This window comes from Mycteria americana, chromosome 9 (assembly GCF_035582795.1).
Source record: "Mycteria americana isolate JAX WOST 10 ecotype Jacksonville Zoo and Gardens chromosome 9, USCA_MyAme_1.0, whole genome shotgun sequence".
Lineage (NCBI taxonomy): Eukaryota > Metazoa > Chordata > Aves > Ciconiiformes > Ciconiidae > Mycteria > Mycteria americana.
Window position 1 is genome coordinate 14,096,510 of NC_134373.1, and position 27,918 is coordinate 14,124,427.

The window sequence follows — 27,918 nt, forward strand, 5'->3', positions numbered from 1 at the left end:
TAACAACAGTAATTTTATTTAATTTATGTGTTGTTTTATAACCCTTTACAACAAATGTAATTTACTTCAAGATGGCTGCATGACAGAGTTGGGTAGCACAAATCCTGTCTGTTGATTATGGAACTAGATGACTAATGTTTTTGTAAAGCAGTGCTGGCATATCTTTAAATACCAAGTGTTCTCTAGTTGTGTATGGTTGTTAGTTGAGTGCGTATTTAGATTAAAATAATGAGAGTGTGTATGTGTGTTTTGTATCTGTGTGTGCAATGACAACTCAAGCAAATTTGTCTGATACAAGAGGCTAAACTATACTCCTGGAGCAACACACTGAAATTTTTCTGCAGTGAGTAATAACGTGATAGAGGCAAGGATTTCTTGAGGGCTTTGCTGGTAGCTTGCAACGGCATTCAAACTTGTAAGACTAAACTTCTAAGAGTAAAAAAGCCTGCAGCAATGTCTTGGTTGAGGCTAAAGTATGGAAGGCTGAAATAAACTTTTGTAACTTTTTCAGGTCATCTTGTAATGGAAGAAAATGGAGCCGACCGTGACATTGCTATGGAAGGATCTAATGAGTTGTTCATAGGCAACTGTAATAATACAGGAGAGTCAGAAACAAATGATTGGGTTTTTCAGGTGAGGTATGAATGTCCTGTCTTTGTAGATGCTTTCTTTACATCCTTTCTGATGAATTTACAGTATGATATTTCATCAATACGTTTTTTCTTGCCTTTATAGTAATACATTGTGTCTTTTTAAAAAGTACAAAAAGTACCTTCCCTTGGATTCTTGTGCCAAGGGATTCTTGAATCCCTTGGATTCAGTTTTGAACTGGTGAATATCCAGATGTTACATGTAATGACAGCCTTTAGTAATTATATTAATAGATCCTGTTACAGTGCTGAAGAAATATGTGTTTTATTGTGTTAACAAAATCCTTTAATAAAAGAATACTTGATGACATGCCTTGGAGTAGGGGGAATTCAGAACACTTGAAATTCAGGTCAAATTGCTCAGTGACTAAATGTGGTAAATAAGAATGCAGGGACACAGGACATCTGTGTACGTATTGGGGAAGGGGAGTCTTTAATGTATTTATTATCAAATATTGCCAGATATTCCTGGTCAGAGAGATTTCTGTGCATAAATGTTCTTCTGCAGATTACTTCAACTAACATAAAATATCATTCAGGTAGTGATTTAGTAGTGTGCTTATCGTCTCTGCACAATGTCTTTAACACAACTAGTACCATTTATTTGTTGCTGCTTTTCTGGTGTAGTTTACAGTAGGCAGTTTCAGCACAGAAGATTTATACCTGCAGAATTTTTAAGAAGGTTATTTGGCCCAGGTCTGACTTCAAAATAAAATTTAGAAACATTTTCCCCCACTCTTTGGATTTGTAGTTTACAAATTTTTGTAGCAGAAATGTCAGAGTTGTGTGTTTGATTGCTGCAAGAGATACAACAAATTGCATTCCTTCTTGCATTGGCCAAATGACAGCCTGACATGATATTTTACACAAGGGCTGCCTCGTTTCCATTATTTTTACATGTTTAATGTTTGTGTTGTCAGAGTTTCAACAAGACCGATATTTGTGCTTAAGCATTTAAATTTAATGAAAATGGAATGTGCTGTAAGACCTTGATTCTGCAAGCTTGATGAGAATAAGCTCTGAGTACCTATTTTTTGAGACTTGCAAAATCAGATTCTTGATCTTGCACTGTATAATTCTTGGACTTGAATTGATGGTTTTGTGTGGCTTGTGTTTCTTCTGTGGTAAAGAATTAAGAAAGCGTATAGAGATTTTTGTCTCCATAGCTAAATGCATGTATGTAAAGGCCGAGTGGAATAGTATCTAGGTTTTCTTTTGAAGTCAAATCAAGTTGGTGGACATTTTACAGCTTTGTTTTTGGTATAAGTTCTCAGTTTCTGGGTAGACTTGATGTTTTAAAGTGAGTGGTTTTGGGGAACAGATTTTGGGCACAAGGGGTTTTCTTTCCCCTTAGTAGAGAGAGTTTGTTCTAGGAAGCAGAAATATGAATATATTTTCAGCGTGGAGATAGAAAACACAAATAGAACTGCTAGTGTTAGCTAGCAGCCTCTTGATCAGAAGGACAAGAACTCCCTCCGAGTATACAATACAGCACACTGTTTTTAAATGTTGTTTTCTTTTTCTTTCTTCTTTTTTTTTTTTTTTTTTTAATAGACATTGCTACTCAAGATTAAAGTACATTTTACTGTTTTTCCTCTGTGAAAGCATCTAACCTGCATGGATTCCAGGGATCCATTGTTTGGACAGAGTGACTCTCCCACAGCCTTGCCCATCACAGTACGACTCTCGGGCAGTTCTCCATCATCGGCTGCACCCGCTCGGCCACCCCAGCCGCAGCCTCACTCTTCAGAGGAGTTCCACCTGGTAGACCAAACCGGGCAGCCTCTCTATGAGTTGCAGCCCCTAGGTGGGCCCAGTGCACCGATGGTGAGTGTGTCTGAAACAGGGCAGGTGGTGTATTCACAGACAAGGGAGCTCTTTGAAGAACTCTTTTACATGGTGCTTGTTTGTTGTAACAACAGCTGATTCAGACTTTATCTCTAGCAACAAGGTGAAACTTTTCAGTTGTTCAGTTCATGCTCCAGTTGCCCTTCCTCAGGTAGGTAAATCCTGTCTCCAACCATTACTAATTTTATTGAACAACAACGTATGTCTTTTCTCATTATCAAGCCTGGATGTTACTGTGTGATGAGATCTTATACTTCTACCCCTGCTGCTTTCTCTATATTCCTTGAATAAGTCTCTCTGTGTTTTTTTGGGGGGATTGGAACATTGGCAATAATCTAACCCCTTATGTCTCTCCTTCTCTTTGCCCTAATTAATTTGCTTAAAACATTGCTTTGTAATTCTTAACACTTATTTGGTAAAAAGGTAACTGTCTCACCCAGAGGGTTTGGTTGGCATGTGTTGTACTGGCACTAAGAGACACTTCACCCATTTAAAGTGTAATAAATCAGAAACAAGATGATATTTTATGTTATTCTAGGTTTTACAACATTGTTGGGAACAAGTCCTTGGGAATAATGGGGAAATTTACCATAAGTTGTTTAAATTTTGCAGAATTCTAGGAGATTTTTAAATTTTTTTGAAGTCCTGGAGCTTTTCTTCTATCTGCTTATGCATAAAATATTGCCCATAGAGGTCGGTTTCTTAGAAGTAAAGGTCAAAATTTTTATGTTGTGATTAATTCTGCTAGTCCATGAATGGGGTTGCAGTGAATCCAACTATGAATGGCTTTCATGTTTTTGATAGCTTTAATAACAGTGTTGTAAGTTTCAAATAAAAGTGTAATTCATTGTAGAATCCCATAAGTTTGTTTTTCTCCCCTTTAATAAATTAAAGGGCTATTTTAAAAGGGGGAAAGTAATTTTAAGAAATTGACAGTAAATAGGGAGTTTCCTTATGTGAAATCAAGTTAATTTACAGGCCCTAATTCCAACCAAAATATTTCCTGTTCTGGTAATAAGCAAACCCAGTTGTGCTGCATGATGATCACCATACAAACTAGCGCCATTCATGCTTTTATGTGATTGCCTTACAGATGATTGTTGCCAGCCAGTCAGAAAATGGACAGGTGCTGCACGTCATTCCTTCTGCCCAGCCAGGAATGGCCCAAGTGATTATTCCTCAAGGTCAACTTCTGGATGTGACCAGCATGCAGGGTCAGTTTAACCTGTGGGACTTGAGAGTGTGTGTTCCTGTGACTAAGTATATCCTGCATGATCTCTTTTTAAGCCCTTGTTTGTATGTGTTTCCTTTCCTTAGTCAGTTATAAGACAAAAATACATACTTACTGGATCTGCTTTCTGATTATGAATCTGATGCCCCGCACACCACGTCTTCTGTTGGACAAAAGCCTTATGAAATAAGAGCTGTTAATGCTCACCTTAGATATGTGATGGATAAATTGAGATATCAAGCACAAAGCTGCTTCTTGCCTTATTTACCATTAATAAGGATATTTGTGCCAAGTCAAACAGCTGTACTATCAGCTTCAAATTTTCACTGTCTGTTAACTTTATTTTGAATGAAGTAGTTAATTCATGTAATGCAGATAGAAGAATTAAAGTTCTTCTGGTCTGTTCCAGAGGTTACTGGTGTTGATGCATCTTTTATGAAGCCAGGAATGAAATACCTAGGTAGAAATTCAGTTCCCAATGAGGAAAAGGAGATGTAACTTTCACTTCATTGCTAAGTTTTGTCCCTTCAGTGTATTAACTGTCACATTTTAAGTATGTGGTGAGATGCACAACCAGAAGTGCAAATTTTAAGCTTTTCTCTACAAAAGGGACATACTGAAATCTGAAAGCCTTGGTTATTTATCTGCAAGCCTTGCTGGGTGGCAAAATGCTGTGTACTAGTTTATATTAACAGAATAAGACTGAGAACTAGGTTGTCACATTTTGTTAAACTCTCCAAGGTTTTTTAAACTGTTTTTGCATTTTCTGTATAAAATTCTAAAAATCTGAGCAAATTCTCAAAACATGAGCGCTAGTTAAGTGCTCCTGTGGAATGAGAGCTCAAAAGTAAGACTACAATCCTGATGTTGGGTAGATAGAAGAAAAGAGTTGGGATTCAAGTCATGATCCAGCCTTTTTCACTTACAGTTGGAATATGGTTTCATGATGTTGCACTGAAAGGCTTGCTCTTACCCTAATGCTCAGCCTTCCCTCCCTCTCCACCTGCTCTTGCAGGGGTAAAAACCACTGTTTGGTTACAATGTAGTCTTACATGACTTTAAGCTGACTGTGAGCCTTCATTTACTAAAGGGTTGCTGCTACTTTTTGTAAGCAGTAAGTTGCAATGCTGAATAGTATTTTTGTATTCCCATTTTTCATCCTACATGTGGCTCCCTGTTTGCAAATAGCTCAGTTTTGCAGTATTTGAATATATGTTCTGCAACAGTGCTACAGGGGGGTTTTGTGGGTTTTTTGGTTTTTTTTTTTTTTTTTCTTTCCTAGAGACTTACTGTGTAAAAGACCTTGTAGTTATTTGATCTTTAAAAGACAGTTAGGAAGACTTGTCAGTGGTTTACTATGGAGATTAAAGAGGAAGGAGAATGGACTGTCAGCCCTTGAGTTTCACTTGCCTGCAGGTGGTGGTAGCGCATGAAATGGCACAGGCTTCAGAGTAGACCGTAGTGTCTTAAGGGCATGTCTATGTAGAAGGAACAGTGCTCCGAGCTTTGAGCAAGGGTGCTGTTACTCTGAGGTGCACGTTTATGAATCTTCTGGCACAAGCTTTCTTGTGGAGTGATTTCTGTACTGATTCAATAGCTTATCACTCTCGGGATGGGGGAAAGAAGCTTCCATCATTGAAGGCAAAAATCCCACATCTAAAGAGGCCTCCCTTTTGGTTGAGACCAAAGTATCAAATGTCTGCTTTCACGGTTTTCCATTATGTTTTTGTTTAACTATACACACAGGCTTCAATCTAACTATTTTTTGGCTTGTGGATTGCTCCGTATTATCAAGAAAGGCTAAAACATTTGTTTTAACAGCATGTCAGATTCAATTGAGAGAGGCCTGTTTTTTCTTGTTTAGGTGTTCTTTTCTAAGTACAAAGCAGTATTGTAATCTCTTTTTTTCTTATTTTAAAAGCAACCAGTGTGCGATTTGCAGCTGAACAAAACAGTTGTGCAATCCTATATGGATTTTTGGAAACATAAAGTGGAGTAATTTACAAGTTCTTCTGATTATTTGCTTTGTTGTGGAAGGACTCATTAGCAGTAGCATGATTACCAAAGTCCTTGAGTACAAGCAGCCTTATCAAGTGTATCTTCATATATGTGCCTGCAGTTTGAGTATTAATTCACAACTATTAAACTACTTTATCATCTAGAAATCTTATCTCATATGTCAAAATGCTTGCTTTTCCAGCACACAAAGTTTAATCATAGCTTGTCATTTCCCCATTCTGTGTTCAGTTATTAACCAGGAGGATGTTTTATTTTTGCAAAGATGTTTCGGAAGAGAAGTGTGGTGATGGGAACTTGCAGACTGTGGCGGTGGCTGCTATAGCAGACAGTGCAAGCAGTTACATTCTACATCCACAGGCATCTCTCACCGTATCGAAAAAAACAACCACCAGGTAGGTCAGGAGCTAAAGGGATTAATAACCACTTTGATCCACAGTTAGTACTACCTTTTTTTCTTGCAGTTTATTTTTGCAATGGTTATCACAAAATTACCATAGAATAGAGGTTATGAACCCTTAGTATTAGTGAATGATGTGTAGCTAACTGTGTTTGCAGGCAGCTTTTGTATGTGCCAGAGCAGCGGAAAAAGCAGTTAAAGTACCTGTATTCCAGAGATAGTTGGATATATTCTGACCAGAGGAATAGGTGGGCATTTAAAGTAGCACAGTGCAAATTACTGAAACTACTCCAAATAAACACTGATACTACCAACCAAGAGTTGAAAGTGATCCAGTGAAGGAACTGCAGGGAAAGTTGAAATTTGAGGGAGCAGAGTTTCTTGTATGAGTATATTAAAACCTATATAAATCATCCTCCCACAGGAAGGGTTGATTGTAGAGATTAATTTTTTAGATAGAGATTTCAATAGTTGGCATTAACAGGGAGAGCCTAATCTTTGTTCTCTGGATAACTTCTTCAACTTCCTTTGATAAAATATGAGAAAGTAGCTGCTAACGGTATGTTTCAGTGGAACACATTACATACCAGATTGGTTAGCAAAGTTTCTAAAGTTAAAATAGTTGTTATGTTTTTCTTCTCTTGATATCCACCTGATTCTGTCCCTGTGCTAAGTGATGCCTACTATTTTAATTCATTAATACTCTGGGATTCTTTTTTGCTTAAAAAAAAAAAAAACCAAACAAACAAAAAAACCAACCAAACAAAACAACAACAAAGACCCCAAAGATGTTTGTTCTCTGGACTGCAGGCTGGCTTTGCATTGGTTTATGCTCTTTCGAAATCGAGACGTGGAAGAGATTAGAATAATCTCACTACAGCACAAATTAAATATATTCAAGAAACATTTAACGTGAAGAGAAACAGTTTGTGAATGGATTTTGTGAACACAGTCTGTACGTGTTAGAAAAATAATCCTGGAAAGGAGACATATTTGTGTGGACAGGAGGTGACGCACTTGAGTTTTGCAATAATAAACGTTGAGTAAGCATTGTTTCTGCCCCAGGATTTAGGGAACGGAGAAACTAGATACTTAAAATAGTTATTGGAACTGGTTTTCAGTAATTTACAGTATACTAAAATGTGCAGCATTTAACAAGTGTTTGATATTGGTTTTAATCTTTAGCATTCTAACATCAGTCTGCGTAAGAAAATTATCAAGACACTCAACTGGTCTATTTCACCATGTTTTGTCTATTGTTGTCAAGCAACAATACTGAGAATACTGAATGCTCAGAGGTCTTCTTGAATGTAGAAAACAGTGGTTTTTTTAAATACTTATATTTACTGTGAATTATTTTAACAATGAAATAGAATATGGGGAATTTCCCCAGGTCTTTAAGGCAAGTTGATACAATATCTATAGTTTGATCTTATGCTGTAGGGTTATACATAATGCACTGATTTGATATATTACCTGTAGTTTAGACTAAATTATTGCTTTCCTGGATGCCTGTATAGACTTTTACAATATTTTTTTCTTTTTCAGGGTAGCGGAAGATCCCTTTCCCATCCCTCTCCAGCCATTGCCACCAAATACGCCTGCATGGGCGCGCCGTCTCAGGAACTGTGAGGTGAGCTGCGAAGAATTCTGACTTGATGTTTTATCATCTAGATCTAAGATATTGATCCTATTCCATGAAAGGAATAATGTTCATAGTTGTAGAAGTTGTGTTCAAACTTCCTGGTATTATGAAATAGTACTGGTACTAGCTGGTACTACTAGCACATTTAAACACATAAAATGCTATGGAATCCCTTCCTTTTTTGGGAATACTGGAATAACTGACCATCAACAGCTGCTGAAGCAAAAAATGTGCTTCTGAAATCTTGATGCCATACAGTGCTGGGAAAAGCCACTGATCCACACTTCGTGTGCCGTGTTAGAGTTCACTCTTGAACTACAGTGCAAGCTCTGCTGTCTTCTGCTGAGCAAACTGTTTTTTGTTGCCCTTAGCAATCCATTAATTAAAGAATAAAATTGCTGGGACTTAACAGAGCACCTTAATGTCAGTGTTTTGCTAAGGATTTCTATTTTAGGTATTCTTGCACTTTTTTTTTTTTTTTTTTTTGTACCAGCATGGTTACTTGTGCTTGTTTTCTCTTTTGTTAAAAAACACTCTGTCTTTATTCCCTGTGATGGCTTTTGACCTAAACAGAACTCTCTCTTTATTACCATATTGTTAGATGTTTGCAGAACTGTCCTGATGACTGGGATTATATCAACAGTTAGAATGCATCATAAATCACTTGAAGGGAGGGGAGATGGGACGATTCTTGAGAGATCACCTACCCTGTCCTCTTGCTACCAGACTCTTCCTGATAGACGTTTATTTTGCTTTCTCTTAATACTTTTTTAAAGGAAAACTCATACTCTCTATCTGGTTCACCAGATATCCCTACCATTTGAGGTTTTTCCTATTTGCTTGGCCACCGATAACTGGAAATTGCAGTTGCAGCGACTTAGAAATGGAATTTCTTCCACTTAGAAATAATTTTTAAGTTAACTAAATATATTAATCTATTCCTCTTTTTGTTATATGCCTTTTATTTCATATAAATGGTATTGTCCACTATTATATCATCTTAAACATTAAGAGGTCAGAAAATTAATAACACTAATTCTTTCATGGTGGAGATACTGTTTTCACAGAATAAATGAGTCACTTAATTCAAATGGCCAGTTAGTTGTTAAAGTCCAGTAAGATGTATAACCTGTGTTATTGTGTTTTTAGCACTGTGTGTCTTAACATCAATGTAGCTTATCTGAATCATTTATTATTAGTTTCATTTTATAGGAGGACTTTTATTATGGTCTGCTTGGTCTATCTGAATCTATTACAAGAAGTTTCACCTGCTGTGTTTAAAATTCACGGCAGCAGCATTTATAGAAGAGTTCTTATTTTTAAAGAAAAGAAAATCAAAATACTGTCTGTTTGAATGTGTTCTGAGGATATAAACATCTGCCTCTGCTGTTCAGCAAAACTATTACCTGTATGCATTAATCCTCCTTGTTCCTTTAAAAAAAATATTTTGTTGCTGTTCTCCCTGCAGAGCCAGCCCATCCAAGGAGAAATAACCCAAATTCTCTTCCTCCTTGCCTGTTATCAGCAGAGTTGTTTTGCTGAGTTTGTCAGTTACACAGTGTAAATCCACTGGAGACTGCTAGGATGCATGTGCCTTTTCATGGGTGCAGAGTAGAGACAATGGGATTTTGAGGTGTCATTTATCTTTTGGGTGTGACTGTCTGTCAGAATGTTTTGTTACTAGTAATAGAATAGAAGGGTCCAACTGGAGTTTGGAGATCTAGTAGAGGTGCAGATAAATGTGGCAACTCACAATTCCACTCTTTCAGTCACTTGCCGGAATAGAAACAAACAGCGTGGAGGTCTGTGTGAATTTCACAGAAGATGCCAGCAGGTGAAGCCATGGCATAGCCTTGTACATGCTGCCACTTGTATATCCCAGGGAGCTGGCCAAGACTGAACTCCAAAGGGCAATGCCTCCTTTGGCAGTTAGTACTGCAGGCAAACACAGAGCAGTAAAAGCTGCAGCTGTCCAAAATTAACACTAAGCTCTGTGTTTGGTGTTGATTCCCTGACTGCCTTGAAATGTTCAGCTTGTACTTGCTGTGCCTAGACAGTGTAATGCCTCTAGTATCCTGCTGTTAGTTCACTCAAGGAAAACTGCACTCTTGATATGTGTACTTCAGTGTAAGCTTTTTTGTACGCTTGCTGAGATGAGGCCAGGGGAGAGAGAAGGAATTGCTCCTTTTTTTGGCTTGAAGCTTGGCTGGAGTTAAAGGGTTGGAAAGTATCAGATTACCTCAGGGTAATTACGTTGTTGATAAAAAGTAGATTTTAAATTTAAAAAAAAAGTTATTTTCTATAACCTACTTAGTTTTCAGTGGTCTGATCAGAACGTGTTTCCAGCATGTGTCAGCATAGTGAAATAGAGTGTAATTAAAAACTGCATTAATTAATCAACTGTACAAAGCTAAGTTCATTTATTTGTGTGGGGTGGATGGTCTCATTTGCCCATTTGTTGCTACTTGGGAAGCTCCTAGAGAGCAGGGATCCTATGTGCTATATAATGTTCTTCTCCTCCTCGTCCCCTCCCACCAATTTTGGGAAAATGATCTGTGTTGTGCAGAAGTAAAGCCAGAATAGGAGACAGTGCCTTAACTGTTATCACTACTTTTCTGGCACAACAGTTTTATCAGGCTTCTCTCATCTCCCTAGAATAAGGTCAAGGACCTATTTATAGTGACAGGTATAAGATGTGGAAAGTGAAACGCTGGTCATGCAGTATTCACTGTGTGGAGTGGTACTGTAATCCCTCTTGCAAAACGGAGCATCCCAGGTTTCTGTAAATAAGGTACTTCTGGTACTTCTCAGGCTGCTTTGCTTCTCCTGGATTTTTCAGATCAAGTTTTGGACAGCAATGTTCTTTATAATTTCTGGCTAAGCAATTGCCAGCTTCTCTTTCTCACCACAGCTGTGCGAGTGCAGCCTATGTACGCTTTCTTAACTGCTGGAGCAGCGTGCTTGCAGTGCAGTGAGCTGAAGTGTGAGCAACTCGTATCTCAGAACGACTCATGCAGCCGGTGCATACATAACCCTCTACTTTTGGGCTTGCACTAACAGCAACACCATGCTGGCCCAGTTCATTCACAACGTGTTCATTTGTTCTTTGTTGACTTTAGGTGTTGCTAACCACAGACATTTTTCTTAGGCAACTGTGAGGCAGGTTTTATGCAGTTGTCACTAAAGTATTTGTGCAATAATAATCTTGGAGAGACACTGTTGCTGCTTTTGTTGTCAGTATTATTTAAACATTCAGCTGCTCTGTCATTGAAGGTGGCAAAATAGATCCATCACACTTCAGTACTTATTCACCATGCATTTGCCCCACAGATATGCTGTAAGGCAGAGCTGGCGATCTGCTCTGGGTTTGTTTGAAATCTTACTTCCAGCTGCTTGGTCAGCCTGATCCTGAGCTGCATATGAAACAGAAGTGAGCATGGCCTTCCGAATTTGGATGGAAAGCTCTTGTCTGTCCCAGTGCTTTCGCTGCTTGCTGTCTGGCCCTGGTAGACCAGCACTGAACCAGCTGTGATGGCTCTGAGTAGGTGAACAGCTGTCACAGGGGATGTTGCAAAGTCAGCAAGTTGTTTGTGGGTTGTTTGTTTGTTTGGGGGTTTTTTTGGTTTTTTGGTTTGTTTTTTTTCCTTTGAGTCAGGCTAGCTGCAGTTTTTCTGGAGTTGCCCAGAGCTTAGCAGAGTTCCTTGAAACCATCATCAGTTTGCACAGGGCAAATCTGGTATATTATGGTTCTGTATAATGTTGAGAATCAGGAGTGTCTTGAAGACTGGGAGGGGTATTACATGAGACATTCAATTCAAAGTTAGTGCACTAAGTGGGTGAGGTGGTTACTGGTGGTACAAGCAAGAATATTCTGCTCCAGATCAGTGCATTGTGTATGTGTTGAAGTAGATGCATAGGCATTTTTTAGTGCTTCAGAGATTCTCTGTGGCAGTCAAGTGAAAATGTTCACATGAGATGAATTTGTCTAGGAGGTGACTGCAACTGAAGTGTGTGTTGGGGAAACAACAGGAGTGAAGTTGTCCTATGGAAATCAGAGATGGCAGTAACTGTAACCTTTTCAGGGGTTATTGGTGTACTTAGGGGCTTGGAGGGCTGACAAACTCCTGACCTCGGTGGGGACTGCTCTGGTGTTAGATCCTGTGGTAAACCTGTTTGCGAGGATACTAGCGTGGGGGGAAAAAAAATCACGAAACGCCAAAAATCTGAGCCTGTGTCCTCACCTGCCAGAGTCCCTGACTGCTTTCATTTTCTTGTGTGTTCAGCAGTCAGCTGGGTGAATAATCCTATTATTTCACCTCCTTTCCATGCAGAAAATTGGGGACTCGTACCGCGGCTATTGTGTGAGCGAGACAGAATTAGAGGGTGTTCTAACGCTACACAAGCAGCAAACACAAAGTGTGTGGGGGACGCGCCAGTCTCCAAGCCCAGCCAAACCCGCCACACGGTTGATGTGGAAATCTCAGTATGTCCCATATGATGGGATCCCCTTTGTCAATGCAGGTAACTAACTTTTCTTTTAATAACTACTTTCAAAATTTCAACGTCAGTTGCCAGCTGGCCATAAAGAAGGATCTTTATGGTGTTCCTTAGTGTTGATAAAGTCAAGGCACAAACATTAAAAAAAGAGCAGCTTGGGTGACACAGTCTGAAGGAACTTGTTTCCCTGAAACCACAGGCTTATGTTTTGTTGTGATTAATTCCTTTTGTTCTTTAGAAATAAATTAGCTAAGTACCATTTGATGGGGGGGCCAATCTGCTCTATCAGGACGTGAAAGTTGTCATAAGGGTAAGAGCTTTTTCAAGTATTCTTGCCTAACTTGGAGATCCTTTGAAGAGTTTGTTCCACAGAAGCCAATAATGGCACCCTTTAAAAAAATGTAAATAAATTTAAAAAGCAAAATAAACATCAACATACCTCAGCAGGCAGATTTTTTTTTTTTTTTTTTTTAAATGAATGTGCAGACTTCACAGGTTGGTAATTACATACTTAGCTCATGCAATGCATATGTGAAATTACTAAGAGTTCATTTGGTTATGAAATGAACAGGTTTTAATTGTTACATAGAGATCACGAATGACTGGAATGTAGGTTATGTGCCTGGGGTTTTTGTTTGTTTGGTTGTTTTTTTTTTTTTCTGAAAGTAACTGAAAAAGTGAAATGTTAGCACCAGTTTTAGAGCTTCAGCCATAAACTGTGAGGTATAAGAAAGCTAAGAACAAAGCTAAACCAACTTACACTTATTTTTTCCCCAAAATGCATATGAGACATCTTTACTTTCCTGTTAAGATCTGCCTGATAAATGAGTTGCCCCACAGTAAGATATTTAGAGCAAAAACACACATAGATTTTTTTTTTTCTTTAAAGTGTTGTAGACTAATAGAGACTCAGGTGATTAAGTAGTAGTATTTTTTGCTTTGTTCAGACCCCCAAACAGGCACTATGTATATTTGTAACGTGTTACCTTTCCAATACGTTTCAATTTAGTTTATAACTTCTCTATGAAATTCATTAAAATCCGTACACCTCTAGAGCAGAGGCTGTAAATATGGTTTAATGAACTGAAGTTTAAATCCCAGATAACTGAATTCTAAATGGTGCAGGACAAAAGTGTTGTTTTCGAGGAATTTATCTCTTCTGCATAAGTGGAACCAATCTGTAATACCTTCCCTGCTGTGCTTCGGCTGTGGGGGAACGTAGAGAAGCTGGGTAGCTCCCTATAGTGTAAAACATGCACTAACCATGAAAATCTTGATTGTTATTTTTAATAAGAATTTTGGATAGTTGATACTTTTGTAAAACAAGGGCCCCATCAAATTGCTTTTGAGATTCATATAATCACGGACTAGTTTAAAGCTGTTGAAGTCTTTTCAGTCCTAGAACTTTGATTTTACATTTGTTTCTTTTTTAAAAAGAGACAAGATATCTGTTTGTTATACATAATTCTCTTTTAAATTTCCTATTTCTTTATTTGCATTGATTTTTTTTTAATTTATTTTTAATTTTTTTTTTTTTTTTATGTCACATTCTGAGGCAATAAATCATTGGGTATCTTTCAGAAACACATTATGTTGCTGTTGTGATACTTAAGGTTTTGGTTCTATCTCTTGTGGTATAGGCAGCTCCTTGCCTGCATACTGGAGTATATGAATTATAAATAAAAGATAAGTAAACGTGATGTGCAAGAAGTTCCTTTTTTGACCACTTTAATGCTATGCCTGATACCCCTTTTGTTAGAGGTCTGACTGGAAGAAGTCACTTACTTCAAGTTTAGAGCTAAGCAATGTTTGTGTAAGCCTGTCTGGTTTTGTGTGGGTATGCCACACTGAAACAGTGTTATTTAGCAGATAAGATAGGTCAGACTTGCAAGTAAGAATTTAGGGGACAGCATAATCTGAAGTATTGATTTAAGACAGGAGGCTGGAAATAGCTGCTGACCTTTGATTTCAGCTGTGGATTTTCTTGGTTATTTGGGGGATTCTGCTTCTCTTATGTTTATTACCAGCATTGTGCTCCTTTGGTAACTTGCAAGGCTGCTCACCTTGTGAAGTATTGGTGTTCACCATGGCAGAATCCAATATTTTGCCTTCATATATGTTGCAGGAGTGTTGTGAGGTGTCATAACTATGGGAAATGCTTTGAAAATGCTCTGTTCCTTACGTGCTGTGAGAGAAGCATTTGCACTGTATTTGAATGCTTGGTACACTTAAGTGTTCTGCCTTCTGAAGAGTCTCATGGTAAACAGAAATAACTGTTTTGGAACGCTCATCTTTTCTGTAGTACTGTTTTACTGTAATGGCTTCAGTGGTTGCTTGAATAAATACGGTGCCTTACTTCTGTTCCCAGGAAGCAGAGCCATTGTAATGGAGTGCCAATACGGACCAAGGAGGAAAGGGTTCCAGCCCAAAAAAGCTGGTGAGCAGGAAAACACCTCTGGCCATCTGTACAAAGCCACTTGTCCAGCAAGGTAAGAGTTGTCTATAAAGCTGGAAGAGCTACTCAGCATCCTAAGAAAGCGTTCATTCTTGTGAGCCTTGACAGAGCACTGTTTGGGGGTGGTAGCTGATATGCACTGTAGCTCTTAGCTTTGTCTCCTTGATAACTTGAGGTTGATACTCATTTAGAGGGAAGGAGGAAATGCTGTCCTGTTAAACCGAATCAGCAGTACATCAGGATATGAAATACAAATGGGAATCATTCTCTACCTGAGCGTGCATTAGTTATTGTGGTGTCCTTTAGTGACCATGTTTGGTCCTAAAACTTTGTCATCTTATTTGTTGTTTTTCCTTCAGGCTTTTAATTGCACTTATATCAGTCAATCATCCTAATTTAGCAGATGTCCTATTTGCTGAAGAAGTTACAGTTCTTCCTGTTCACTGGGGACTTTCTCCTTATCCAACACTAATGGTTTTTTTCCTTGTCCTTGAGCATCCTCCTGGGTGCTTGCTCAATTTTTACCGAGCTAAGAGTGTATTTACCTGGACAGTTGCAGCTAGGTATGTATGTGCTCAATTCTGGCTTCAAGCTGGGTGAACTACAACCTGTTCAGCAATGGTGTTGTGCTTTTACCATACTGAGGGACAGAGGATTTTTGCTGAGGTGCAAAATCACTCTGGCTGAGTGGCTTCCAGACTGGAACAGAACTGTGTCTATCTGCATCCATCTGCATCTGTCTCTGTTGATGTGTCCTTAACAATTCTACAGTTCTCTTAGAGGCTCCTCGCCCCCTGCAACACTCTGCTTGAACTTTTTCTATACTAATATCTGATACGAAGTAGGTGGGGTTTTTGCCTTCCCCCCTGAGGGCAAAGTGTACTGAAGGAAATTTTTTTTTTTTTATTCCCCCTGCCCCTTGGAAGGATCTATATTAAAAAGGTTCAAAAGTTTCCAGAATACAGAGTTCCTACTGACCCTAAAATTGACAAGAAAATCATAAGAATGGAGCAGGAGAAAGCATTCAACATGCTGAAGAAGAACTTGATAGATGCTGGCGGTGTTCTCAGGTGAAACTTCCACTTTTTTCTTTATCTTGACAAATGAAGAAAAAAAGAGCAATAATTTGCTTGGTTTGATTTATTTTTTACTTAGTTACTTTATTAAGACTCTTGCTTAATATCAATAGTAAAAAAACCCCACAATGTCAGTAAGACTTCTGTGGCTCTGGAGTATTTAGTTTGGTAAATGTGTTAAGCCCAAGCTGTGGAACTTCAGATGTTTTCATGCAGGGAATAGATAAAAGTAGTTGTATTATTTGGGGGTTTGAGCTGGTTTATTTTGCATTGAAAGATGTGAGAGGGCCCTGAGCTCTGAAAGGCAATATCTTCCAGCTCAGAGGCTGTAAAAACTTAAGTCACTCTAACTATGTTGTTTGTGATTGTCAGACTGTTCCCACAAGAGACTCATTTTTTTTTTTTTTTTACCTTTGCTTGAGAATTGTGTGTAGAAACTCTTTCCTTCTTGCCAGGTGGTATGTACAGTTACCCACTCAGCAAGCCCACCAGTATCATGAAATGGAAACTTCCTGCCTCCCTTCTTCACCATCCCATTTTCCTGAGGAGGAGGAGGAAGTTGTTAGAGATGAGAACTGTACTCTGCCTTCCCGACTTCATCCTCAAGTGGCAGACAAGATCCGAGAACTGGTGTCTCAGGGAATAGAGCAGGTCTATGCAGTGAGGAAGCAGCTAAGGTACAGAACTGTCTGGCATGCTCTCATTCTGTACTGTTATATCTACTTTTGCATTTGATTAATTTGGTTTGCAACTAAGTGGCGGCAGTGGTGATGCATTACTGAATATATTTCCCATATGTCATGAGAATCTGTTTTTCCCAGCTTTTGTCTTCTCTTTCCATTTCATTGTAGGTAGCCACTAAGAGCTGCTGTCCTCTTTAAAGTTAGTTGAATAAATGGGGATTTTTAATTCCAAACTTTGTAGCAGGTGCACAAAGAACTGGATCAGAAGATCATGTAGCTTGCTCTTGTCTTGTCATTCCAGCAAGGGGAGGGATAAGGTAGCAGTGTCTATAACAGAGGGAAATAGCACAATCTATTTTAAATACACATATTTTAATGTCCTTTAACATGTGACAGAAAGTATGTGGAAAGAGAATTATTCAAGCCTGATGAAGTGCCAGAAAGACATAACCTGTCCTTCTTCCCCACTGTGAATGACATCAAGAACCACATTCATGAAGTGCAGAAGTCCCTGAGGAATGGCGAGATGGTGTATAATTCAGAAAGTATCCCAGCAACGGTACGTTGTCCTTTGTGTTTCTTTTTGATTTTTGGAGTTAAATATTGGAAATCTTATTTTTAATTTTTACCACTTAGCTGTATTTCATCCAAAATTCTCTATGACTTTATATTTCCAGCAGCAATATTTTCAGTGGAATCTCTGGCTGAGCAAGATTGGATAAAATGTGAATAAAACCTCCTGATCTTATTTGGTATTTATCTCATCAGCATTAGATTGCTATTAGTTGATTGACAAATTATACAATACTAGCACTTCATGATGACTGCATGAGCTGGAAGCCACGTGGTGTAGAAAATTTTATTAACGGCTTTGTCATCGTCTGTGTTTTGGAGAAGTTTACTATTACTTTTCCATATCTGAAAAATGGGAGTGAAGTATGTCTCAGGTGCAGTCTAAATTAGGGCTTGCACAACATTTTGAATGTGTAAATATTAATAAATCCACTTTATAGCAAGTGAAGTAAGCATGAAGTAGATACTTCAGAATGCTAAGTAACTCTTACATGTTGTTCCTTAATTTTCTTCCACCTATTGAGTAATAAGGGATGCACAGTGATCCTAATTTTCCCAATTATGAGGCTGACTGCTAAAGAGTTGCTAATTTAAAATCAGCTTTGACAAACTGTACTGTTAAATCACACTGTGTCATCAGTCTTTTCCCTCTCCCTACACTGCTCTTGGCCCAGGTGAGTGGATGATACTTGTTAGTTAGCCAAATGGTTTGACTGTTTTCTATTTGAAAGTCTTTGAACTGTCATGAGCAGACTTTAGCCTTCCTGGTATAGTGCATGTTAAAAAATCTTTTACAAGTTTTTTTGGGGGTTTTGGGGGGTTTTTTTTGGTAAACCAAGAGCTCCCAAAATGCACAGTTATAAGAAAATAAGAAAGTGTAGGTTTAGACACTGTTTTCCTACAGATCCTATATTGAGCCTATGTTCCTGTAATAGACAAACTTGCACCCTTTCTGAGAACTGAGATCTTTTTCCTTTCAGCTGCAGTGGACCACAGACAGTGGGAATGTTCTTACAGAAACAGTGACTGTTACGTTTGCGTCACCACCTTCAGATGGTAGGACTGCATTAATAACTTAGCCGTCTCCAAATGTGATTTGTTTTATTAGCTATGTCACAGAAGTTCAGTTTCCTTCCAGAGAGGTTACTGTCATGTTCTGTCACTCAGCTGAACTTAAGAAGGATTATTTTTGTGTGTCTATTTTGGCATACTTTTTTTTAACTATTTGACTGCATGTGTGGAAAAATATGTGCAGTCCTGATGGAGTTGGCAGAAGTATGAAAATTATGAACTTGGCTTTTATTTAGCATCCTCAAGCAACTGAAGATTTTAACGAGATGGTTATGTCGAAAGAACGTTTTGCTTTGGATGAAGGTATTAATAACACCTGTATAGACAGAATTAAATTCCTACTGAACAGATATGTGTGTCAGGGCACACAGTACCCAGGAGCCAACTGGGTACTTGAGTTCCTTGATGGTTTGTGCTTCACACATGCTTAAACATCTTGCTAAAAAGGGCTTGAATGCATATTGGGATTGTTGCTTCTCACAAAGTCATTGGCTTGATGAGTTCCACTGCTAGGATCAGGCCCTGAACAACGAATGCTGTGTTTCTGTTGTCAGAATTGAGAGCACTCTTTTCCATCTTTCTTAATGCTTAGAATAGAAATAGAAACACAGGTGTTTAGTGGCAGCAGGGCTGAGAGATACGTTTCTTCAGTTCTTTATGTGGTGTAACTTTATTAATGTGTGAAGCCAAAGTAGCATCTCTTCCCAGCGTTTGCTGAGCCACCCAGCAAAGTACTAAACTTCCACTCTGCTGCAAAACCAGAGTGTAGATTTCTATAGAAACTTGGTTTTATGCGTTCATGGTCGAAGGTCTGGTTTTTTGAAGACACTAGTTACACTATCTTTTCTTTGTTGAAAGTGGGTTCCTGCTACTATGACTTCAACTTCAAAACATGTACTAAAACAAAATACAGGTGTTTGTAACTAGATCTACTTGCTACCCACATAGTTAGGATTACACATAGGCTGAGGTGTTTGTAACTAGATCTACTTGCTGCCCACATAGTTAGGATTACACGTGAGGCTGAGATGCTCCGCTGGATCATGATGGCTGATAATAAATTTAAGATGAGATTATTCTGCCCTTTTCCCCAGGTTTCAAGGATATTTTGTCTAGTGTGATACCAAAATAACTTTCCTGCATGTTTGTGGATGCTTCCCCCATCCCTTGTTTAATAGGTTTGATATGAAACTCATCAGAAAAGTTGTTGGCTTTTAGCAGGGATATGATTGCAGCAAGGTGGAAGAGCTTAATTGTTGGCATACATTAAGATAATGCTGCAGACTTCTTAGATGTTTTTAATCTCGGTGACACTGCCAGCTTGTTTCCTCACTTAATTGGAACATGATGGTGGGTACTTTTTGTTCCAGATAGCTAATAGAGAAGTCTTTAGGGACCAAAGGGGCACTGCCACAGTTGTCATGTTTAAAGATTTACTCGTGTCAACAGTTACCCTCCGCTGTGGTTCTTGCCTGAAGAAGTCCTATGTGTTTGGGTTTCTTTCCTCCTTGGCCCCTGTCACTCCGTGATCTTTTTCTTGTCTTTGTTGTAGCAGGAAAAATAAACCCCCAGAGGTTTGGCTGACAGTGTGATTTCTCCTAAATGACTTGATGAACCTGATTTACATGGAGCGGTTCCATGTACACCAGTGCATTTACAGTTAATTAAAAAGCCAATGTTGGGCTTTGTTTTTTTGGGATTTTTTTAACTCTTATTTTAGCTATTGCTGCAATGGATCAATTTGAACTGAAAAGCATCGTGTACACTTGGTGCTCTTAGGGTAAGAATTTCAGTGTTGACAACTGTCAGAGGACAAGAGGTAAATTTTTAGGCTCATTGTCCCTCTTTTTTAAGGAAGTCTTGTTTTTTAGGAAAAAAAGGAATTTGCAATATGAGCAAACTTACTGTGCTTAAGCTTGCATGTCTATGTTAATATTTCCATTACTGTGCTTTTATGGAGAGACATAGAATAGTTGTGCCTTCAGCAGCTGTGATAGAGCTCAGCAGGATGACTTTTGGTATGAATTGTCTGAATACTGGAGAAAGTTCAGGAAGACCAATTCTTGTTTTCTTTGTTTTTCACAGATAATTTTCTAAGGCAAAGTAGCCTATCAAATGTGTAAACATCCATCCAGTGACATACTGAGTTTTAAAGGAAGCTAGAGAATTGGATTTGTTTAGTTTTCTGCACATGTGCACCAATTCAGTGAATATAAGCAGATATTCTAATTCCAGCATATCTTGTCTCCACTTAAATATGTGGGTATGTGTTTGTACACATTGCAAACAGATATTTATAATTGTATTACAAGTCTAAGCAAAAAAAGAAGCCTGACTTTGAAAAAAATCAGCTCTCATTAATATACGTGAAGCGGTAGCAAGGAAAAACAACACTGACTTTTTTCAAACTACTGCTTGTATACATTTTTTTTAATTTCAACTTGTGCTGAATGGGGATAATTTACATTTAAGAAATCAAACAATAATAATAACAATAAATATTTGAAGTAGTTGTGTTCAAGGAGATGTATCTTATGGTCAGTGTGATAAAGAGTTAGAGTTCGCAAATCAGTATATATGTTGAAAAATGTATCTCCACTCACTTAGATTGATGGAAACTTTTGTATGATTTCCTGCTAGAAAGCTTTTTGTGATTGACCATTCCCAATTTTTTTCCATTCATCAGGCTAATCTACATGCACAGGGCAAGCTCTTCTTTTGCAGTTATAGCAGTGAAACTGCGAAATAAGAGGCTAAGCAATATCTACTTGTGTCTGAATAAATCTTATCCAAAATGTTCTGGATGGCTCAAACAGGAAATGGAATGATCCCATGGGAAGTTTTCTTGCAGAAATCACTACAAGTGAATCTCAATTTTTACAAGTCTTCAGGAAATGAAGTCCGTCATTAAATAAGAATTTTGAGGATATGATATAATCTGTAGGCTGAAAGGCCTGCAGATAAATGGACTTTTGGTATGATATTGTATAGAAGCTACCCTAATTCCACAAAGATGTTTGGAGGAGAGCGGTGAGACTTAGAGGATTTCCTGTGTAGATTTTTATTTTGGAAGACAACACTTTCTTTGGATGTTTGTCTGTTACTGAGCCCTTACTGAGGTATATATATTGCCAAATTATTTGATTGCTGCTTTGCTAGAAATGTTTCAGCTTTTATAACTAGAAATTCAAAGCACAGGATTTATTAGTTGCAATTACTTTGCTCTCCAAAACGGATTTATTGGTGCTTTTTTTTTTACGCTGAACAGGCACATACAATCTTCCTACAGTATTGTCTTTTTCTCATACCCAGCCTTTTTTCTTTAGCATCCAGGTTCTTCTGCGAAGAGAAGAGCGTATATGTATATACATGCCTTTTATAAGTCTATGTTGAGATTGAAGGGGTTTGTTCAGTTTGCAGGAGAGGCTTTTAAATGGGAAGAAGAAATTTGTCATAACTGTCTGCTTCCTCTCTGTGGCACTGTAGGGAGCTCAGCAGGGGAGTCAGTCATCACCAAAGCAGAATCCAACCAGAGCGGGGAGTCCTTGCTACCAGAAACAGCTCAGCTGTTGTCTTCGCTCTCTTCACTTCAGCCCAAGATATTTGCACAACTTCAGGTACAGTCAAGTCGTTTGCAGAAGGTCAGACGTTCTGTGCTGGGAATGCTGAAGGTGAGGTGAGAACAGCAAGTTCCCTCTCAGCTAATAATCCCAAACACAGACTTTGAAATAGCTATCAGCTCTTACTTTGGCCTCTCTTGCGTGCCACATTTAGCATATAGCTGTGGTGCAGGGGATCCCACTACCATCTTTGGCACTTTGAAGTTAGGGTCTCTTGTGAAAGCAAAACCAAGAAGATGAAGGTAGTGGGCTTCTGCCTCAAACCAAGCACCTATTCGTTTTCCACATGGTCCAGTCATTTAATAATGAAAATGTTGCAAAAGTGAGGAGAGATAAGTCAGTCTTACTTATTCCTTTTAAATCCTCCTCCAGCCTCTTAAGAAAATATGTTAAAATCCTAAAACTGCTCCCAGCTCAGATCTATAAACTTCCAGGTTGAAAGGCTGAAGAGTGGGCATAAGAATGTCATGCTAAAAGAGCTTCTTCTAAAGCTCATCTCCCTTCAAAGCTGGCTCTCTTAGCCTTCTTCCCTAACTACTTCTTTGAAAAGCTACCGTCATACTTCCTGAACCCTGATGAAATGCATGATCTCTTCCCTAGAAATACAGTCTGCAGTAAGGTGCTGTTCTACTTGCTGTTTCCTTCTCTTTCTGAAGACAGCCTGGCTCCACCTCACTCTCTTTTTTTTAAAGCAGTATGCTTAGCTTTTAGTGCCCACCTCTTGTGGGAATGGGCAGTATTGGGGAACGCTTTGAAACTGACTATCAATCCAAAATTAGAGCTTTATGGTCATTAAGTAGTCTTCTAGATGCTGCTGGATACCATTGTCCTAATTGTTTTCCAATACAACTTTAGCCTAGTGTTGCTGGGATTGACTGTTCAAAAGAGGTGATGTATAGGAAATCAGAAGCTATCCAGTTCCATCATTGCAAGATACATGCTATTAAATGCAAATTCCTCCTGCTATAAATACTGGTATGTTAGTACTTCTTCCTTCTCTTTCACAGGGATTACAGCTGCAGTCAACTTTTACCTCCACAAATGGATCAACAGCCCTGATAGCTGTAAATAACCATTCCCCTCCCAGCCCTGCAAGTCTCCTGGATTCCATAGGGAGTGCAATAACCAACCATTCTCTAGTACTTAGTCAGGGACACAGTCTGCAAGCAGGTGCTGGCCTAACACAGCATAGCACTGCTGCCTCTGCTTTTGGGACTCTGCCTGGCCCTGATCAGAGTCTGGTCACCATGGGCCAGTTGGTAGCAGTTGGAGGGGTAGATGACTCCAGAAGCCTAGAAGGAGGAGTCCATCAGATTCTCTTGGGCGATGTACAGACTATTCCAGTACGGATTGTGGACAGCCATCCAGCACTTAGTAAGTTGTAGTCTTCCCAATAATATGTAAATATAGAAAATACGGTGGATTTTGTTCTGTGTGTCTTGAAGAAAGGAGAGAAATGTGTTGGTAATGGGGAACTCCATCACAGACTTCTTTCAGGTGATTCTAATTAGTTTTTACTGTGAAAACATGCTGACTGTAAGAAAACAAAAAAACAAACAAAAAACCGCAAACAAAACAAACCCCCAAAACACCAAAACTTAGTTTTTGCTGTAAAAAGATGACTTCGCAGTTAAACTGCTTATCACTTTCTTTGACCAAATACCAACTTATTTGATGAACACAATATTTTTGCCAAAAATCCTAATATTTAGCTAAAATTATGATCTTCAAAATAATTTTCTTAAAGGAAAAATAAGAATAGAAAATAACCAATATTGAATCTAGTTAGAACTCTTTGGAAAGAAATATGGGTGTTTTGATGACTTCTTTGCACCATCCCAGCAGATTTCTGAATTTTTTAAATAAACTTTTACTAGGATCCTGTAGTCATCAATATGCTTTAGTAGATCAGTTGGAGTTGTATGTAATTGCTTGGAACTTCAAACTTCTGTGTGAAAATACTTTAAAAAAACCCACACAATAAACACCATAAATAACTTTCTCTATATAAAAATAGGAGGCTCCTGAAAACCATTATTATCAAATATAGATACAATCTTTGAATTCTCAGCCGTGGAACCTGATTGAGAATGAAAGCTTGCATTCTCAAAGAATGACTTCTAATTCTTGGTGAAGAAAACCTATTAGATATGGAGCGTATATAGATCAGTGCAACATATCCTTTTGAGTTTCCAGAGAGTCTGAAATGTTAGCTGTGCAATGCTTTATTATTTCTATATTATCTTTTCTTGTCATCTGTGACTTCTAAAAAGATGACTCTTGAGTAGTTTTGCAGAAACACCTAGGTAAAGATGTGCTAGATCATAGCCTACACCTTCGTAATGCCATAGCGATAATTATCTCCATATGTCCTGATGACTTTTGCAGGTCAGCACAACTGTAATATTCTGAAAATGGAAATATAAGACTACATGAAGAAATAAAAAGAGAATAAAGGGTACATGAGGAAATATGCTGAAATTCATTAGTGTTTAAGTAATATTGGGATATTTTACTGTGGCAGTATTGTTAGGTTAAATTTAAGGGGTTTTCTGCCCGCTGTACTCGGATGTTTGTGTAACTGGTTGTTTTCCCTTTTATAATTGAATTTGACTAATCTCCTGAGAAAGTCTGTTTTCAGGGTGAAAGAATTTCAGAGAGGTTGTCAAATGCCCCTTCTCCATTCAGTTGTTTAACCCATTTGTTCGATCTAGATGTTGATGCCTCTCAAATTTTTATAAGTGATGAGTGTTGTAAGTGAAATTTTAAAGAGATACTATTTTACACAAAAAGAAATGTAGTCAAATATAAAATTCTATAACTGCAAGGACTAAACTCACTGTTCTATTGGGATTTCCTTTTTTTTTTCCTGCTCAAGGTCTCAGTCTATCATCACCAGCCTGAATTTGGAAATTGTGAGAATATTGGTGCCATTCCTAAGTTATGTGGAGGAGTTGCCTATAAAACGCACAGATACTTTTTTTTTTTTTTTTTTTTCTTTCCCAGAGGCAAGTTCTTTGTCTGGAGAGAAGGAGCACAAAAACCAGTCTAAACTGAAGAGAGAATAATGTTACAGAGCTTATTTGGAGGAAACACCATATACTTGAACTTAGCAGTTCAGCCAGTGTGTATTTCAAGATATTTTTTTTTTCTCTTGTTTGTGTGCATACGCTTATGCGCATGCGCACTTGGTTAAAATTATCCTATATGTTCTGGATTTTCTCTTGTCCAAGTGCTAACTTAAGAATAAGCTATTTCCTGCTGAAAATGTATGTGCAGTCATTGAGAAGTGGCCAGTCATGCCTGAAGTGTAAGTCATTCTTTAAATCAACATGCTTTAGAGTTAATTTTTTCAGCAATAGCACCTCCAATCCTCCTCTCTCTTGGGAAAAAAAAAAAGATGGTAGCTTTATTTTTCCATGGGAAAGAGGAAAGACATTTTGTGTGAGAGTAATTTGAGATCTCCAAACATACTAATTTTTTTTATAAAATGTTTTAAATATTCTTACTTGAGGGGGCCCTTACTGCAGTAAATTCATGTCAACTTGCAATGTCTTCTAGCATAGTAGATGACATTGCTGGGTGTCAAACTAAACAGCGGTTAACTTCACAAATGCCTTACCTATTAACTTGAGTTCATGAAATATTTTTCTTTCAAATGCATACAGTTATTGGGGCTGAAGTGTTATCAGTGGAGTGTGAACTTCAATGTTTGATTTTTGTTTTGTTTTTAAGCTGAAGAAAATACAGAGGGTGTTATCTGTGTGAGCCAAGTTAAACAAGAGCCAAGAGAAAAAGCATTGTCTATGGAGCCAGATAAAATCAGAGACTGCCATAGTTCCTCACCTATTTAAATCTGTGAAGCCTGGAAGGATTTTTCAAATCGGAGAACTCTAAATGTCTTGGAAGGAAAGGCAGGTGCTCTCAAAGTAATGCCATTCTTTTTTAAGTCCTATTGTGACATTCAGAGTAGGCATATTTTACACTAGTTCTGACAGATAACTGCTTTGAGTTATGACTGATGTGGCTTACTGCCAATTCCAGGTCATTCAGTTGCCCTGTGGAACACCACCTCTCTCTTCTATTTCAAGTTTTGAGTAATTTGGATGCTATCCAAACGGCCCATTTTGGTCGACATTTCTGAAGGTCTTCCACAATTTAATTCTTTAGCTTTAGATGTGGATCACAATGCTGGGTTTGCTTTTCTCCTTGAGACCCTCGACTGTTATGGCACTACAGAGACCATAGAATCTGCCAGCTCAAGACCACAGAATCCAACAGCAAAGTATATCAATACAGCAATGGTTTTGTGACAAAACGAAAGTCCAAGATGCTAAATTTCAAAGTGATGAAGGACATGGATGCTTAAGAAAATGCAACTTTGACCTGATCATAATGTTAATGGTGTGAAGATCAAGGAGAGGAGAAAGGTGAGGTTGCCAGGTGAATGTAAGGTTGTATGATGAAGAAAAGTGTGTGAATTGTAACAGTGAATGTTTTCAACTTTGATATCTTTAAACTTATGTTCTGGCTTTATAATGAGGTTCATTGCTGCATGCAGCCTTTGCAGTGGTACTGTATTAGCAGTTGGTCATAACAACTAAAAGCAGGAGTCTTGTCTCATGGAAAATGACTTATGCTGCCATTTCAGCTTATTTACCTTTTGCTTTATGCACTTAATACTATCAGCTCAGATAAATATGATTTAACCTGCTGCTGTTCGTGATGTAGGGCTTATGGATACATTACTAACAAAGAGAGGCCCGGGAAAACAAAGCAAGTAATGTAAATCCAATATATGCAAGTGTGCTGTCACTATAACATTCAGAAAACAAACTCATCTTTTTCAATGGTGGCAGCTTCTAAGACTGAAGTGGTCCATATTACTTAAAATAATTACCAGGAATCTTTAAAAAACTGAATATGATAAAGAAATACCTTTTAGCAATATTTAAGCCAAAGGCGTAATAAGTGACAAGCACTGAGTTGCATAATCTGTGGCAGACATGTTTCTTTAAGAAAAAAAATACACCTACAAATAACTTGGAATCCATTTAAAGCAGTAAATTAAATGAAACTGATGCCAACATAGATATCTAAGTTAAACAATGATATTGTTTGCTTCAGATGTTGAATTATTAGAGCAACATTCAGAGTATTTTGTATACAGTAATATCAGCAATTCTGTTATTAGTTGCTACTAAGTGGTTGAGAACTTGATCATAAAATTACTTTTTTTTTTTCGGTATGCTGTAAAAGAATGCAGTCTGAGGAGTTTCTCTCTTTCAGACTTAAAAACAAACAAACAAAACAAAAAAACAAAGCCAGGAAAAAGATTGGTTCATTTATGTAGAGGAGAAGGTGTTAGGATTAGAAATGAAGATTAACATTTTAAAATTGTTAAATTTGTTAACATACATTCAAGGCATTCAAAAACATCAGCCAAAGAGTGTCCATTTGAAATTAATTTTTAATTTTCTTTTGAGTATTTAAAGCTAAAATTTTCAAAAGTGTCACATTAAACTTGGGTTCCTAATGCCTTTATATGCATCATCTGTTAGGTAGGTGATCTTAGTCTTATCGTAAAATATATTAACTTCTGTGAGGTTAATTAACACTGTTAATGCTGTTCATTTAAAGCGAATGTTTATGGGTTAGCTTAAATTGGAATTTTCCAACAGGATCATGCTCTTTATTTAATAAGAGTCAGTATTTTATCATGCAAGGGCATAGAGAATCTCCAGTTCTTTGGAGTCTCTCATATTTAGTTTCTACACTGACTTGTTTTGTGGTATGCCTTACTCATTTCTGGGTAGGTAAAATCCCACAAGGTTCACCCTTTTGGGGTTTTTTTGTTGTTGTTAATTGTGAAAATATGTCCAAAATGGATGTTCTGTGCTGCAGTCATAGTTCTGGAGCACAAAGGCAGCATTCGCCTTTTCTTTTCCAACTTGAAAACTATATACCAGAATGGGTACCTCCTTCCGTGCTGCTGTATTCAGTGATTCCATCACGTTTTGGTTTTTCTTAGAGTTTAAACTAATGCATTCCAAAGTATATTGCCTCTCTCAATATTACTCATTTTTTGGGAATTGTTTCTCATTTTTGAGAATGCTTATTCTCAAAAGAATAAATTACAGCTAAAGATTACCA

General features: G+C 37.9%; 1 protein-coding gene across 4 annotated transcripts; it reads left to right on the top strand.

Moving 5' to 3' along the window:
• The first annotated feature begins 511 nt into the window (after positions 1-511).
• CARF (calcium responsive transcription factor) lies at positions 512-26,069 on the top strand. 4 transcript variants are annotated; one of them, XR_012777234.1, is made up of 15 exons: positions 512-633; positions 2,205-2,477; positions 3,592-3,712; positions 6,011-6,140; positions 7,694-7,778; positions 12,122-12,311; positions 14,656-14,776; positions 15,669-15,812; positions 16,274-16,495; positions 16,898-17,060; positions 18,055-18,130; positions 21,632-21,762; positions 22,773-23,139; positions 25,501-25,679; positions 25,936-26,066. XR_012777234.1 is itself a non-coding variant. In XM_075512606.1 (14 exons), the coding sequence occupies exons 2-14, from the start codon at positions 2,268-2,270 to the stop codon at positions 25,617-25,619; spliced, it is 2,079 nt and encodes a 692-aa protein (XP_075368721.1). In that variant the 5' UTR covers positions 512-633; positions 2,205-2,267; the 3' UTR covers positions 25,620-26,069. The 4 variants fall into 4 exon arrangements, 2 of the variants coding, with proteins under 2 accessions (XP_075368721.1, XP_075368723.1); XR_012777235.1 differs by lacking the exon at positions 25,936-26,066 and adding an exon at positions 24,772-24,889 and having other exon boundaries at positions 25,501-25,630; XM_075512606.1 differs by having other exon boundaries at positions 25,501-26,069.
• The last annotated feature ends 1,849 nt before the right edge of the window (positions 26,070-27,918 follow it).

Bases quoted from the DNA above. Each gene is read 5' to 3' on its own strand.
- CARF (XM_075512606.1), top strand. From the start codon at position 2,268: ATGGATTCCAGGGATCCATTGTTTGGACAGAGTGACTCTCCCACAGCC. The intron at 16,496-16,897 runs GTACAGAACTGT...AACATGTGACAG, and splicing joins GCAGTGAGGAAGCAGCTAAG to AAAGTATGTGGAAAGAGAAT. The intron at 17,061-18,054 runs GTACGTTGTCCT...TTTTCCTTTCAG, and splicing joins CAGAAAGTATCCCAGCAACG to CTGCAGTGGACCACAGACAG.